Here is a 15,236-nt window from a genome sequence, read left to right as displayed (position 1 = left end):
ATAAAAGGGTCCATAGATTTCACTCAACTGATAAAGAAGTCCATGATAAAAGTTAAGAACTCCTGCTATAATGTGTAAGAGTTTAAATTTAGGTTTTATGATAAATATGAGAGTTATAAAGTAATATTGTGGTCATGATTTTAAAATATTATAGCTTAAGTCAAAATGACTTTTTGCAGCTTTTATTTACAAAGAGGAGGGAAGAGTGAAAGTGTAAATGTAGATAAAGAGAGATTACTAACAAGCCTAACTAGCTTTTCTCCAGTGAAGTCTGGTTCAGCCCCAGCAGAAGCTTCCCCAAGACTCTGTCTCCAAGTGGATTTCCTGGTAATCCTTAGCCAGAAGTCCTGGTGGTGTCTTCAGCCAGGGTTCCACCAGCACAGCCTCCTCCAAAGCTAAGGTAGGAATCTCAGCAAGCCAAATGCAGGATCCAGGGGAAAGGTCTCCTTCAAGCCAGGAAGGGAATCTCTGGAACCAATCTCTCCAAACGCCAGAAAGGGAATGAATGCTAGACCATGCTGGTCTCTTCTTTTAGGCTTCTTTCCCCACATCACTTCCTGGCCCTCCTCCTTCTTCACAAAAACCAGTGGCAGTCTTTCAATTTGCCTAGCACTGCCCAAGTCGGGGAGGGGCCTTTGGAGGTGTGAGCTTACTCTAGTAAGTGACTCTTGAATTCTCATACTTAAGGGTATTTAAGTTCTTGATTTGATTAGCTAAAAATAGACAAGGGGAGAGTTAATCCTATCTTCCCAAATGAGAAGAAGTAACTCTTTAAAGTGGGGATTGTGTGACTATAAGATCACAGCTTTAGGACTGGAAAAGATCTTGAGAGTCATGCTGTCCCAACTTAACTCATTTTATAGATGAGGATCTTTTTAAGCTCTGAGATTAGAAAGAATCAGAAGTGAGAGGTCCAGGACTTGAACTCAAGCCCTCAGACTCTAATGTCACAGAACAGATGATGAGATGAACCACCACTTCCTATAAGGCTATATACTGTTTTCTGGTCTCTCTTAGTCTATGTTGAGAGAAGAATAGCATTCCAAGATGTACCTCTCCCCTTACCAAAAATTAAGTCAAACAATAATTAAGGTAAACACAAGACCTTTTTATTTTTGTTTTTGCAACACACAGGTTCTCACACTCACAAGAAAAACAAGCAAATCAGCACAAATATTGAGATCCATTTTCCTGCTGAATACATATACTTAAAGAGTAGCAATCAAGAGATAAGCAACATTATTAAGCAGTTTTCCTTAAAAAGCAGTTTCTGACAGAATCTACCAAACCAGGCCTTCCAGCAGAAAGGCAACAGGCAGACACTGCCATATGCCGGAGGTGTCAAGAAGCACTTTAGTTTACCTGGGTGCTCATGGGCACAGGGGAATGGGAAAAACAGTCTTAAAATACTAATGGCTTATTTTTGTATTTCATAAAAACAGATTAAACAGTTTCATCTTCACAATCTCTTATAAGTGCTTTAGTGCTCAAGAAACAAAGGGGGAGGAGGAATGAATGGGTGGAAGAGAAAGTGAGATTATACCTGAAAGCCTTTATCATAATTAAAGTTAAGGTTTGAAGGAAATGTATTCATTTATGTTTTTATATAGAGCATTTCCCCTAAAGACGTGAAATTCAGAGGCCAAAGTATTTAAATTCACCACTCTCTGAAATCACATTTGATTCAGATCAGAGAGTCTTTTTAATCTGCTCTTAGCCTTTGAAGAAGACACCAATTAAATACCAATTAACTCTGCTAAGCTTAAAAATAATGTGAAGTCATCAGTCTTGGAACATACTGTGGTTACCAAGGAGACAGGGTGGCATGATAGAAGGAACTCTGCCTTTGAGGTCAGAGGCTTTGAGTTTATTCTTGCCTCTGCAAATTCCTACTGATGTGACCTTGGGCAAGTCACAGAAGTGACTCATTTGTCTCATCTATTCAGTGAAGAGCATTGGATTCAATAGCCTCAAAAATTCCTTTCTGCCCCTAAATCTATGATCCTCTGATCTTTAGAGGCAAAAATTGCCTTAATGTTATAAAATCCCAGAGTTTGGGAATTATTGTTGGCTTTAAAACTGAGCCCTCAAAAAAGGATTCTTGTTAGAATGCATTTGACCACAGCTACGTTACAGAGACCACACAATGTGCAATGAAAACAGTGTGCCATGCCACCTATGAGGATAAAAATTCTAGAGAGCTCTTGCAGGTGAAGGTAAGAAGAGCCACGAGGGAGCAAACATTCAAAACACTGAGATCACAAATCCCTAGTTGTGTCCTTTCCCTACAAACTTTGAAGACAGCTATTGACTACTGACCATTGGCCAACTGGTGGTTAAAAAAAAATACCACTAAGGATTCAGAGGTAGTATTTTTCTACCACCACAACTTATTCTAATCTATTTCTATGTGAGAGTCTTGTTGGATTGTGCATCCAAAAGAATGACTTAGGATTCTTCCTTTTTCTGAGAGATATCAGGAGAAGCTACTCTTTGGTGTGCTCCTGTGTTCTCTATTTCAAAATCTGCTGCATTTAAACCTAGAAAAAGGGCTGAAAGCCAAATATAAGAATATCATAAAAATAATTTGATAATATAACATTTTATCATCAGCCTACCTGTTGCTATGCTCAGTCTACATATGGGCTATAAAAAAAACAACATCTGTACTCTTTCCAATTTGTCTGCTATAAATTATATTCTCCTTAAGTTGAGAAGCTTTTTAAAAATCTGCTTTTTTCACAGAAACATTCTGTTTTACATTTAAATGTCTTTTAACCTTTTTTCCCTTTCCCAAAGCAGTAAGAAGCAAAACTCAAATAATTCTTAGATGAACTAGACTGATAGTTTTTCAAAGTCATACACCAAGCTCACATTCATGTGCCATGTAATTTGCATTCAACTCAATTTAAAAAATAAATGTCCTTAGCTTTACTTTAAAAAAAAAAGAATCTTCTGCCCTTCTGAATTTAATCTTAGGTTTGGGAGGCAGGGATAAGGCAGAAAAGCATGTGTGAAGGCAATCAGATTTAGAATCACAGAACTGGAGGGGTTCTTAATGACCACTAGTCTCTTCATTTTATAAATGAGCAACAGAGGCTCCTTAAGGTGGGTGTGACTTGCCCCAGACTACTTCACTAGTGCTAGAAACTTGATATTTTTGTATAGAACACATAGTGGGGAGAAAAAGTACTGGTTCTAAAGTCAGAGGACTGAGGTTCAAATATTGCTTTGGACACTTATTATCTGTGTGACCTTAGGCAAGTCATTTAACCTCTATACTCCTGTAGGACTATTTCCTAAAAAATGAGGAGATTGAACTAGATGACCTCTCAGGTCCCTTCAGGCTCTAGATGGAAGCTCCTTTGACCTCCTGGCCAGCATTTTTTCCACTGCCCCATATAGCCTCTCAAATCTTTCTTATGGATATTGTTTCTTCCCTTTATTTCCCTGGATGTTAAAAGTCTTGGTCTTTTAGTCCGTTTTCATATTCTGGTTAGGATAGAATTTTTGTCAGGCTAAAGCAATAGTATTCCAGAAAAATGCTTTACCTCTTAGAAAGCATATCTTAAAATTAATTATTTATTTTAGGGCCAATTAAATAATTAGTTATTTAAAATAGGGCCAAGGACTCTCCCGCAATGTGCTGGTAAGCAGTTTGGGTGGAAGGTGACAACACGTATACATTTTTCAAAGACTTGCTTAAAATCATCATAAAGCTTTCTTGGTTCTGTCAGAGAGGAAAACATTTAACATAAAGTGACACCTTGGATTGACAATGTGCTGCCGCTCCATGATTCATTATTATTATATAGTTAATCAACATTAGGAAAAGAATGTTTCTAAGTGTAGAACTTCACTTGCCACACAAGCCAGATGCAATATACAATAACACTTTTCTTGGAGAAATAGAACACAAAGAGAAACAAATACTGAAGTGCAGGGAGATCAAAGGACGCTAACATTTCGAGCAGGTTCCTTTAAAAAAACAACAACTACTCTATAGCATCATAGTGTTGGAAAGGAATCTCAGAAAAAAATCTCACTCAATCCTCTCATGTTACAAATGAAAAAACTGAAGCTCAGAGAAGGAGTATGACTTGCCCAGAGCCAAACATAGAAGGCCAAGTTGGGATTTAAATTCAGGTCTCCTGACTCCGAATTCATTGCTTTTCCCACTAGACTCTGCTGGTTTTAACATACCATCCGGGCAAAGCTTAACCCTTAGCAGATTCATTCACTGTCATTCTTTCTTTTTTTTCTTTCCTACACTGTTATCTTGGCTGCATGCTAATTCTAAATATCAATGAAAGTCAATAATACACATTTAAGTTGCATTTACAATTTAGACACAGAAGAAAGTGAGGTGAACAAGACCAGCAGCGGCTAGAAATATGCTACTACTGCTTGGCAACAGATTGTCCATCTCCTGCGAGAACTCATTAGCCTACTCATCTTCCTGACTGAGTAACTTTAGCAAGGAGGTGTGAATGAGAGTTAAAACACCTCTTAGAAGCTGGGGCAAATTCCATCCAGCTGCTTTGAAATTTTGGAAAGGCAAAGACTTTTGGAGCTACTCGATACCTCTAAATGCTTCCTTGATGACCAAAAAAAGTTTTATTTTTAAGGGAGGATGAAGAATTGATTCATTCTAGGATGGTCCCTACTTGGGAAAAGATGAACTATTTAAGGAGATATCCTGAGTCTGAAACCAGACAAAATATGATGGCTGGGTAGAATATGATGACTACATTTCATTAAAATTTTCAAAATAGGAGACATTTTACAATGGGATCATATCTTTAGTTACAAATATGTACATAAATTTCTCTAATGTTAGTGGTTATGAAACAACAAAATTTGCTTGTGTATCCTACCTGGGTACTTATATTTGTTGGGATACTGAGGTGATTTTGGTTGCTTTCTGGAAATTGTAGTTTCCAAAGCCAAAATGTACAGATATGGGAAAAGTGCATAACTTTATTCCATAAGCAATAATATTCAAAGATGAATAATAGGGGCAGAAATTGTTTTCATTTCTAGGATATGGAAAAGATTTGATATATTAGTAAGTATAAGTTGCTCTTAAAACTTTTGTATCTTTCTAAATATGTAATATCAATTAGTCAATCAATAAGTATTTATTAAGTATTTTTCATATGCCAGGCACTGTTAAACACTAGAAATACAAAGAAAGGCAGAAGCAGATGAGCAAATTTAAAAAAAACAGTTGTTGCCCTAAATACAGAATAAATCTTATGATAACATATTTTTAAAAATTCAAGTTAATTGGTTATACTTAAATTCTTTTGGATTGAAAATTTATTTGAATAAATGGAAGTAGAGAGTATTTTCAGCAGACAAAAGGTTGTCTGCTTTTATAGAAAAGAGAGGATCTTTTCTAGTGATATTCATTAAAAGAAAACTTAAGATGTATTTCAAAATGCCACTTATTGTTTGGTATCAGCCTTTGAAAATCATCAATTATGATTGATAGTGTGGGTAGAGCTTGTCTTTAATAAATAGAACCTTTCCCAGGTAAAGCTTTGATCAATAACAATTTTCCCATTATTGAGATGAGATGAGATGAATTTGGTGATGCCCACTGGTCTTCTCAGTCTTTGCAATTTCAAATCTGTAGTCCTACAGATAATACCATTTCAGGCAATCTGCTTCCATTTTCTTTCCAATGGTATAATTTCAATAGAAAACAACACTGCACAGTTATAATTTAAGGTGTTTTTAAGGTACTCAAAAATACTCCTACTTGTGCCATGTAAGTGCATTAATAATAGTCCTAAGAGACCTTTAAAAAACCATTTTCCAGCTTTCAACACACATTTACAGCACAAAACTATCTTAATGTAGCATTTAGCATTTTATTTCCTAAGTTTCATCCAAAACAAAGCCAATGAACAATAACAAAATATCTATGAAGTGCAAATTTCAGTAAGTGCAAATTTCCAGCATACAGACTTGCTCTGAAATCACATTCTAAAGTTTGGCAAGGTCTCTCTTGAAATTTGTATGCTCGACATGTCATTTCTAAAGTGATCTTCAATATTTCTTTTCACACTCTAAAAAAGACTTCTTTCTTCATTAAGATTTCCCCACTAGGCAACTTTCAACTTTGCAGTTGAAGATTTTCACATGTGGGTTCAAGTTTCATTTTTAAGAAAGAAAAAGCACCTCTGCCTGTCCTTCCTACCATTTCCCACACTGGAATTGATTTAACATTTCAAATTAATAAAGTAAAGTTTACCTTTGAACATGGCTCCCCCCCAAAAAAATCTGAATAGCTCAAAGGGAAAGTTTTCCTATATATATGAAAGCCACCCAAGCAAGGAACCTAAAATGATCCCTGACTTCCTTCTAGTAATTTCTGAAATGGATGCTTTAATAAGACACCGAAACTTAGTAGTCATTCCCAATGACAAGGTACTATATTTTAGCCAACACTTTCCAACTCCACCTGGGCTGAACAGGGAGATGTAGAATCATCCGTTATCCCAGGAAAATGTCTTCAGAAGCCTCATGGACTTACACAGAGCTTGAAAATGGAACCACTTGCTTGCCACCCACATACACCTCGTCAATATTTCGATCATCTCCTGAAACAAGAATGAATCAATGAATGAATGAATGCCTGGTATGTAGCTGAATGAGATGCTGAGGGAAAGGCAAAGACATAGACAAGCCCGGTCTCCTTCTTCACTAATGTTCTCTCCAGATGGAAACCAGAATTAAGTTCAGCTGGAACAATTCATCCAGCTCTTGGCAAAAGCCATCACTGATCACTGATCAGCACTCTCTCTCAGTTGTAAAAGGACAGGAGGAGAATGGTCCACGAACAACAGCCACAGCACTCATTTCAGCTGTTTTACTTGGGAGCCAGTTGGGTCCAAGGCACACCAGTGACTGTCCCACTGTCTGGCTCCCTTGAGGAAATGCAAATAGCCTGATTGATATTCTCTTCAGCTGTTCCCAGTAGCTCTGGAACTCCACAGAGAATCCCAGAGAGATTTCCAATTAGCTACACAGAATACCAATCGTGTCCTCTTCTGGTCCTGGACCCCCCAGCAGCATCCCAGATTCCTGTCCCTGCTTATAATCTGGCTGGGGAGACAAGACTAAGCCATCCTAACCATCAGGGAAAGAAACGGGCTCCTCAGGGTAGTAAGAGTTCAGAGAAGAGGAAGGGAAGAGATGAGACGAACAGGGCTGAGGTAATGGAACAAGGATGGGAGAAAGCCAAGGACCTACCTAGATAGAAGAACTTCTGGATGACAGCCTAAAACGAAGAAAGACAATCATTAGAAAGCAGAGCTTGGTCATTTCTGTAGAAAAGGGCATTTAATGGAAATAGATTGTGAGTGATAATACATGTATAAAGCCCAGTGGAAATGCTTGTCAGCTCTGGGAGGGGGGTGATAAGAGGAGAGGGAGAGAACTTGAATCCCGTAACCATAGAAACAATATTTTAAAAATAAATGAATAAAATACAATTTGAAAAAAGGACATGTATAAAGAATCAGAGGAGTTAGCACTGGATCTAGGATCTTAGAAGGCATCTAGTTCATTCAACCTCTGTACTTTATAGTTATAAAAAGTGATACACTGAGATTTTAAAGATTTGTCCAATATCACACTGTTAGTTTTTATGTACTATATTACATATATGATATATCACATATAATATACATTATATTATCTATTTATTTTTATATAATATTTATATAACATTTTATTTTATATAATTTTGTATGATTATATTATTTTCACATAATTATATGATTTTCATATAATTATATTCCTAATATAATTATATATGATTATATAATTTTATGTAATTATATATTGTATACTTTTATATAATATTTATATAATATATATATTTTATATACTACATTATATATATAATGACACAGTAGATAAAACTCTGTGCCTGAAGTCAGGAAGACCAGAATTCAAATCCAGTCTCAGACACTAGCTGTGTGACCCTGAGCAAACCACTTAAACTGCTGCCTGCCTGCCTGCCTGCCTGCCTAGTGTCCCCAACTACAAAATAGGAATCATAATAGCACCTACCTCCCAGGACTGTTGGGAATATTAACTGAGATGATATTTATAAAGTGCTTGGTATATAGTAAGTACTTAATAAATGCTTATTTCCTTCCTTTAAACTTGAATTTGAACTCAGATCTTGATTTTGAATCCAAAGCTTCCTACTACACCAATACATAGACCATAAGCAATTAGCAAGGCTGAAACCTATAAAGTTGCTTTTTGGTAGTGAATTTTATTTTCAATTAAAAAAAAAAATAAGAGATTTCCTTCTAGAAGAGTATTTATTTTTAGAGTGTTTTGACGGTTCTTTGAACTCTTCAGAGAAAAGATACTCTGAAAGTTTAAAAATTATTTCTGGACCATTACAAATTTATAATATATATGTAATATGTAATCTATGTAATACACATAATAAATATGTGTAATATAAGGCCATGAGTCAGAAGAACAGAGCTGGTATTAGAAACAGGCAAAAAAAAATAATGAATTACACCAATGTCAACTCCAATAGCTATTCTTTGAGAAATTCAAAGTATGTTATACTTATTCCAATTGACTCAACTTAACATTCCTAAGAAATGTAAAAGTTATCAGGTCTCTTTTCAAATAATTAATAAAACAGAGCTCCAAAATTGTAGAAATGCTATCAAATAAGATGCACTGACATATATAAATAAATACGTATGCATGTGTATTTAAATATAAGTGTATTCTTATTCATGTGAGGCAACATACCCTAGAGGATATAGGATCGACTTTGGAGCCAGTCAGATCTGGATTCAAATCTTGCCTCTGACACATACTAGCTGTATGATCCCAGGCAAGTCACTCACATCCCTGTGTCACAGAATTTTTATAATACCCTAAAGTCACAAATAAGTTAAAAAATCAGCATTGGTGGAGGAAGTTTCCACACTGAGAGTTACTGACTCCAATTAAATTAACACTCTATTACCCTCTCACTCCCAAGAAATTTTTCTATACTGAGAGAACATAATATTAAATGAAGAATGTGGCTGCAAAGAAATGAGACTGCCTTTCTTGTGGCTTACTTTCCTTACTTAGCTGTCACGATGGGCACATTGGTTTCTATATCTTATTTCTGCCTTATGAAGGTTGTTTATTCATTCAAAAATTTACTGAGGGGGGCAGCTGGGTAGCTCAGTGGATTGAGAGTCAGGCCTAGCGGGAGGTCCTAGGTTCAAGTCCGGCCTCAGACACTTCCCAGCTGTGTGACCCTGGGCAAGTCACTTGACCCCCATTGCCCACCCTTACTACTCTTCCACCAAGGAGCCAATATACAGAAGTCAAGGGTTTAAAAAATTTTTTTACTGAGCATCTATTTATATTCATTTAAAGAATGCATGGCGGTTGGTCCCAGGGAAGAAATAAGGATAAATTCTTCCTCATTCTTGGTCCTGTCTTCAACGAGTTTATAATCCAGTCGTTTTGCTATTATTATGATTAATGTACAGTAACTCAATGTAAATCCCTCAAGATCCTAGTGCAAAGATTCTATCATACAACTTATGCTTTGAATGTTTTTATTTTTTCAAAGCATGATTGGAAGGTTCAAATAGCAAATGCTTAAATTAAGTCCTGGGTCCTACACATAAAGTCTCCAAAAACTTTCTCCAGGCTTACCTCTGAAAGCTCACCAGCCAAATCACCAGAGAAGAGATCAATGGGAGAGTCTGAAGCCTTTGGGTTGATCAGGAGGGCATCAAATTCCTTGCCGACTTCAAAGTTCCCAATCACATCATCTAGTCCCAAAGCTGTCATGGGGAGCAAAGCAGTGAGTTTATGGCACTTTTGGCCCCTCTGAATGTCTGTGTCCTAAAACATGTTAAATTTGTGAAGAAATATGCTAAAATTTTTGTCAACAGAGAAAAAAATGCCACGTGTTTTAATAATCAAGATGAAAAGAAGTTAACTTTTGTGCACTCATTTTAGTTGGTTACAGGAGCAGTAGGTAGGTTAAATATGCTGAAAGTGAAGTCTAAGAATGAAATGTCTGCCCTTTTTCATTCAAAAATGCATTAACTAGCTGGGATTCTGGGGAAATCATATAATCTCCCTCAACCTTGGTTTCCCCACTGTAAAATAAGGGAGTTGGACTTGATGGACTCTAATGTTCCTTTTTTCATTTTAAATCTATGATTCTGCATTAAAAAAATTTCCCCTTTGAGCTGTGCCAGTGTATTCTGCACACTAGTTTGTGTCACAGACACACACACTCTATTATAATGCAAGATGGCTAACAGAAACTTTTTGTTTCATTACACTATCTCTCTCTCTCTCTCTCTCTCTCTCTCTCTCTCTCTCTCTCTCTCTCACACACACACACACACACACACACACACACACACACACACACACACACTATTGAATTTTCCCTTCTGCTCCCAACTTTTACTTCTCGGTCACATACTTTACATTTTGATCCCACAGTCCATTTTCATAGAAGTGACATTACCTCTAGATGCTGTGAGGCATAGTAAAAAGAAAGCTAAATCTGGAATCAGAAGACTTGTGTTCAAATCTCTACCTCCTACCTTGGCTAGGCCATTTTTTATCACTGTCTCTAAGCTTCAGTTTCCTCATCTATCTATCAAATTAAGAAAATGCCTGTAGTACCTACCTCATAGGATGGTTGTTAAAATCAAACTAAATATATAAAGTCCTTTGCAAAATTTAAGGCATTATATAAATGTCATCTATTACTATTATCTCTAAAAAAATCAAGTACACCATTGCTAATCTATGATGCCACTGGTGTAAATCCTCGGAAAAGAAATGAGGTTTGTCAAAGGAAATAAAGTGAGTTATCTCATGACTTGGGATACTTACTATCATAACTCACAAATTTGTTCTGATCACTAGAGCAGACCTAAGATTGAAGGAATTGGCCTGCAATGTCACTCCCCCCCTTTTTTTTAAGGAGGAAGAATTTTATTTGCAGAAAGCAAAAAATGACAAGGTGATAAAGATTCATTTTCTACAGAAAAAGTTTCTTTGCTCCCTGTAAACATGAAGAAGCTGATTCACTGGCTGGGGAGTTTGAGACAGACACTACCTCATAGTGAGAGAGCCAAAGAGACTGCTGAGAACAAAGACTCCTGGGGATGCTGTTGACTGGAGGCACATCAATTGAATCTAATAACATATGCAGCATTTCTCATTCACAGTCCCCCACCTTTGCAAAGAAGGGAACAAGCTGCATTTTCGTCCTTTCTCCAGGAATAAGCTTTATCAGCATCATTAAGGAGCCATCTGAGGGATCCTTTCTGCCCATTTACAATAATGAGGCTGATGACTTTGTGCAACTCTGTCTCACTTAAATCCAGTTCATGCACAAGTCCAGACATTGGGGTCCTCCCTATGTGGCACCATGGACAGAGTCAGGAAGTGTCATCTCCCTGAATTCCACTCTGGCTGACCAAACATTCCTTACTCCATGAGTTTATCTCAATCTACTACTATCTGTTTTTTCCTGCCCAGTGAGATAACAGATCCTATTTGGAACTAAATAGGGCTTGAGAGATGCCATCTAGTCCAACCCCTTGTTTCACTTCTAGAAAACTAAGGGGCAGCCTGGAAAAGGCAGGATTTGAACCCAGGTCCTTCTACTCCAAACTCTGGTTTTTGTTCCCTAGTGCCATGCTGCTGAGAGCCACTTGATAGCACCCGTCTTGGAGATGTACACCCTGAAGACAACCAGAGAAGTCTGGAATAGAGGATAGCTTGTTTATTTAATTTGTAAAGGTAATTTCAGGAAACCTACACCATCACAGCATTGTGTAAAAGGACATGATAGGTGACTTTTGATCTCCAAACGCCCACTATGTCTGAGAAGAATTTTGGCAAAATTGCTGGGCAATGATTTAGATTTTCCTTTTTTTAATGAGTTATTGAAGGGCAACTCTTCCATTCTTAGAAAAAAAAAAGCCTGCAAGCTAAAGGAATATCATAGCAAGAAAAGGGGTAAATGCTTAGAAATGGCCATAGCTAGATGACTTCAAATTAGGCTGTGTATGTATAAGTATATAATATTTATAACTGGAAATTCTTTTCTGACTGATTTATGTGACATCTGCATCTTGGGTTCTAGAATTATCTGTCTAATATACAAAAGAATAACACTGGCAAGTCAAGTCAACATATAAAGACTGTGGACTCAATAAGCCAAAAAGCAAGGATAAGGATGTTTCTACTTATGCTGATCTGGATATTTCATTAATACTTGCAAAACGTGTCTATCCCAAATAGATTTGGATGTAGTAAAACCTTCTCTACATACAGCCAAAGAATTCAGATATTCTTTCTTTTAACAAAAAGAATCTGAATGGTTTTGCTGGATTTGCAAATTCACCAAAATCCAGATGAATCAGAGTGTTTATTAAAGTATCTATTAGAAATCTATGAAATCTGAAGAGGTATATAAAGTCCGGTAAGTGATTCCAATCCATTTTTAGAAAGTCTACTTTGCTGAACACTGCAAAATAGGAATATTCCCTGGGAGGAACATCTGGATTTTTTGGCTGTCTACATAGATCAGTGATTCCCAAAGTGGGTGCCACTGCCCCCTGGTGGGTGCTGCAGCAATCCAGGAGGGTGGTGATGGCCACAGGTGCATTTATCTTTCCTATTAATTGCTATTAAAATTTTTTAAAAATTAATTTTCAGGGGGCTAAGTAATATTTTTTCTGGAAAGGGGGTGATAGGCCAAAAAAGATTGGGAACCACTGACATATATGGTTTAACGCCATATAAATCTATAGGGAATTTAAGCACTGGGATGAAAGTAAATCAAAAAGCATTTTTAAAGTGCCTATTAGAGGCTAGGCACTATTAGGTCTGCAGAGGTATATAAAAGCCAGTAAATAATTCAAATCCCTTTACTGAAGTCTTGGTTTTACTGAAAACTCTTGTCCTCTACAAGAAAACTTGGGTTTTCTGGGCTATATAGATGGTGTAACGATATCTCTATCTTTTAGGGAATTTAAGCACTTGGAACTGTGGTGAGAAGAGTCCACCCTTAAGGATTACAATTGCTTCCATTTCCCCTTACTTCAATTCAAATGCATATAGAAACAACCTAAGAAGAAGACATCATGCAGCGATGGCCATACTGCCCCAAGAGATAGAAGTGAGAACTACATAAAAAGTTCAAGAGAAATGATCTGATATACACCCCATGCTGGCCAGCTCAGAAAGTGGGCGAGTCGCTGATGAAGTAGCATCACAAGGAGCCTGGAGTGAAAGAAGCATCATTTAAAGCAAATTCAATCAGACAGTAAAAGTGATCTCTGAAAAACTAGCCAACTACTCCCAAGCTGAGATTTTTTTCAAATAAGATATTTGATATATGATATCAAATAATTAAGATATTGGGTTTGTGGAAATTTTAGGTAATAAATCAATGATTTCATTCACAACTGATTGGAAGGGAAACTAGAAAAGAAAGTTCTTTCCTTCTTCAAATATTCTTTTCTGCATTCCAAAATATTTTTGGAGCAGAAGGTAGCAATCTATGGCATCCAAGGCACTCACTGGCCCTCTACCACCATCCACCCTTGGGACTCAATGCAGCAAAGCTGTTACATTATATTTATGCTTGTTTATCATCATCTGTACCAGTTTATTTGAAGAATAATAATCTGAATAATAATATTATTTGAATTTGAATAATAATATGCCAAAAATGATTGCTTATTACTTTAGGATGTGCCACATAAGGCTTGATAGAATAAAAAGACCTTCTCCATATCAATTTCTTCTTCTCAGATCAAAGGGATTTTTAAAAATAAGGCAAGCTTTGCCATACTTTATAAAAGGCTTTCAAGTGAACAAATGTTTGTTAATCAACTACTGTATCCAGAAAACTGTACTAATTGTTAGGGGAAATATAAAGTTTGGACAAGAAATTTTATGCCTGTCCTCATGGAGCTTATGGTCCACAAAGGCATATAAAGAGATATAAAATGAGATAGATATGAAATGCCCATTACCTTGGCTTCCTCCAAGAGTTGCTAGTCTGAATACTTCTTTAAGAGTGAGGCTTTTCTCATTCAATTTTTTCATGTAAAGGACGTTGGCCACCACCATTGTTTTCCTGATAGCGTCAAGCATGGAGGATGAATAACCACCAGCAACATCTATAATGGATTAAAAAAGTAGTAATAGCAAATTTGCGAAGACAAACAGGTGATCAAGTACATAAACAAAGGAGTGTCATGTAATGACAAGTGCTTTGGACTCAGAATCTGCAGGTCTGGTTTTGTATCCTGGCTCTGAAACGTAGATTGCTAGTTACTAGGTCTAGCTCCTGACAATAGTTGGCTTGTCTGCACCTGTTCAGCCAGTTGGCTTCCTAGCCTCCCAAGGCAGCAAATGGACTAAATTCCAGACCCTCCTTCTGGCCATTTAAACGCCAAAGCAGTTGCCCTGCCTGAGCATCACCCTCCCCCTTCTTGATACAAACTTTTTCCCGATGCCCTGGACCAACTCCATCCCAGGCTGAACATCTATCTGCACTCATTCCTTAATGATTAACACACTCCCACCACATCGCTCTATCCCCAGCCCAGTGATTTTGAACCTCTGGATGACATTTTTCAAACTGTGTTTTTAATCCCTCACTGATACCTCTCCTTTGCCTTTTGTGGCTTAAGTCCTTGAGAAGGTTATCTATATTGGTTCCTTCCTTTCTTTTCACCTTCTTCCTAACTCTCTGCAGCCTGATATTACTTAACTGAAACTCCTCTATCCAAAGTTATGAATGATCTCTTAATTGCCAAATTGAATAGCCTTTGCTCAGTCTTCATCCTTCTTAACCTCTCTGAAGCCTTTGACACTGTTGATAACACTCTTCCCCCTGATAACTTAACTCCAGGTTTTTATGACATTATTCTTTCTTGGTTTTCTGCCTACCTGTAGGACCATTCCTCCTCAGTCTCCTTTGCTGATTAATCATTCAGGTCCTGCTCATTAAATATGGGTAACCTCCAGGGCTCTATCTTGGGTCCTCTCTCCCTCTCTGTCCACCCCCCCTCCCCATCCCTTCCTCTCTCTCCCTTTGCCCTTCTCTCCCTCCCTCTCTTTCTCTCCCTCCCTCCCTCTCTTTTCCCCCTCTTGTTCTCTCTCTCTCCCTCTCCTCTCCTCTCTCC

At 37.3% G+C, this 15,236-nt stretch overlaps 1 protein-coding gene across 1 annotated transcript in view; it reads right to left on the bottom strand.

The window, feature by feature from the left end:
• Positions 1 to 5,871: 5,871 nt before the first annotated feature.
• The window catches only part of GDA (guanine deaminase), an 88,466-nt gene continuing 79,101 nt past the window's right edge, over positions 5,872 to 15,236 (bottom strand). The window contains exons 11-14 of the mRNA XM_044659477.1: positions 14,079 to 14,225; positions 9,712 to 9,842; positions 7,264 to 7,291; positions 5,872 to 6,611 (exon numbers count right to left, since the gene is read on the bottom strand). Coding sequence (XP_044515412.1) covers positions 6,541 to 6,611; positions 7,264 to 7,291; positions 9,712 to 9,842; positions 14,079 to 14,225 — 377 coding nt within the window. The 3' untranslated portion in view covers positions 5,872 to 6,540. The remainder of the gene's footprint in view (positions 6,612 to 7,263; positions 7,292 to 9,711; positions 9,843 to 14,078; positions 14,226 to 15,236) is intronic.

This window comes from Gracilinanus agilis, chromosome 1, assembly GCF_016433145.1.
Source record: "Gracilinanus agilis isolate LMUSP501 chromosome 1, AgileGrace, whole genome shotgun sequence".
Taxonomy (NCBI): domain Eukaryota; kingdom Metazoa; phylum Chordata; class Mammalia; order Didelphimorphia; family Didelphidae; genus Gracilinanus; species Gracilinanus agilis.
The sequence above is the reverse complement of the archived record's forward strand: the minus strand, read 5'-3'. Positions and strand labels throughout refer to the sequence as shown.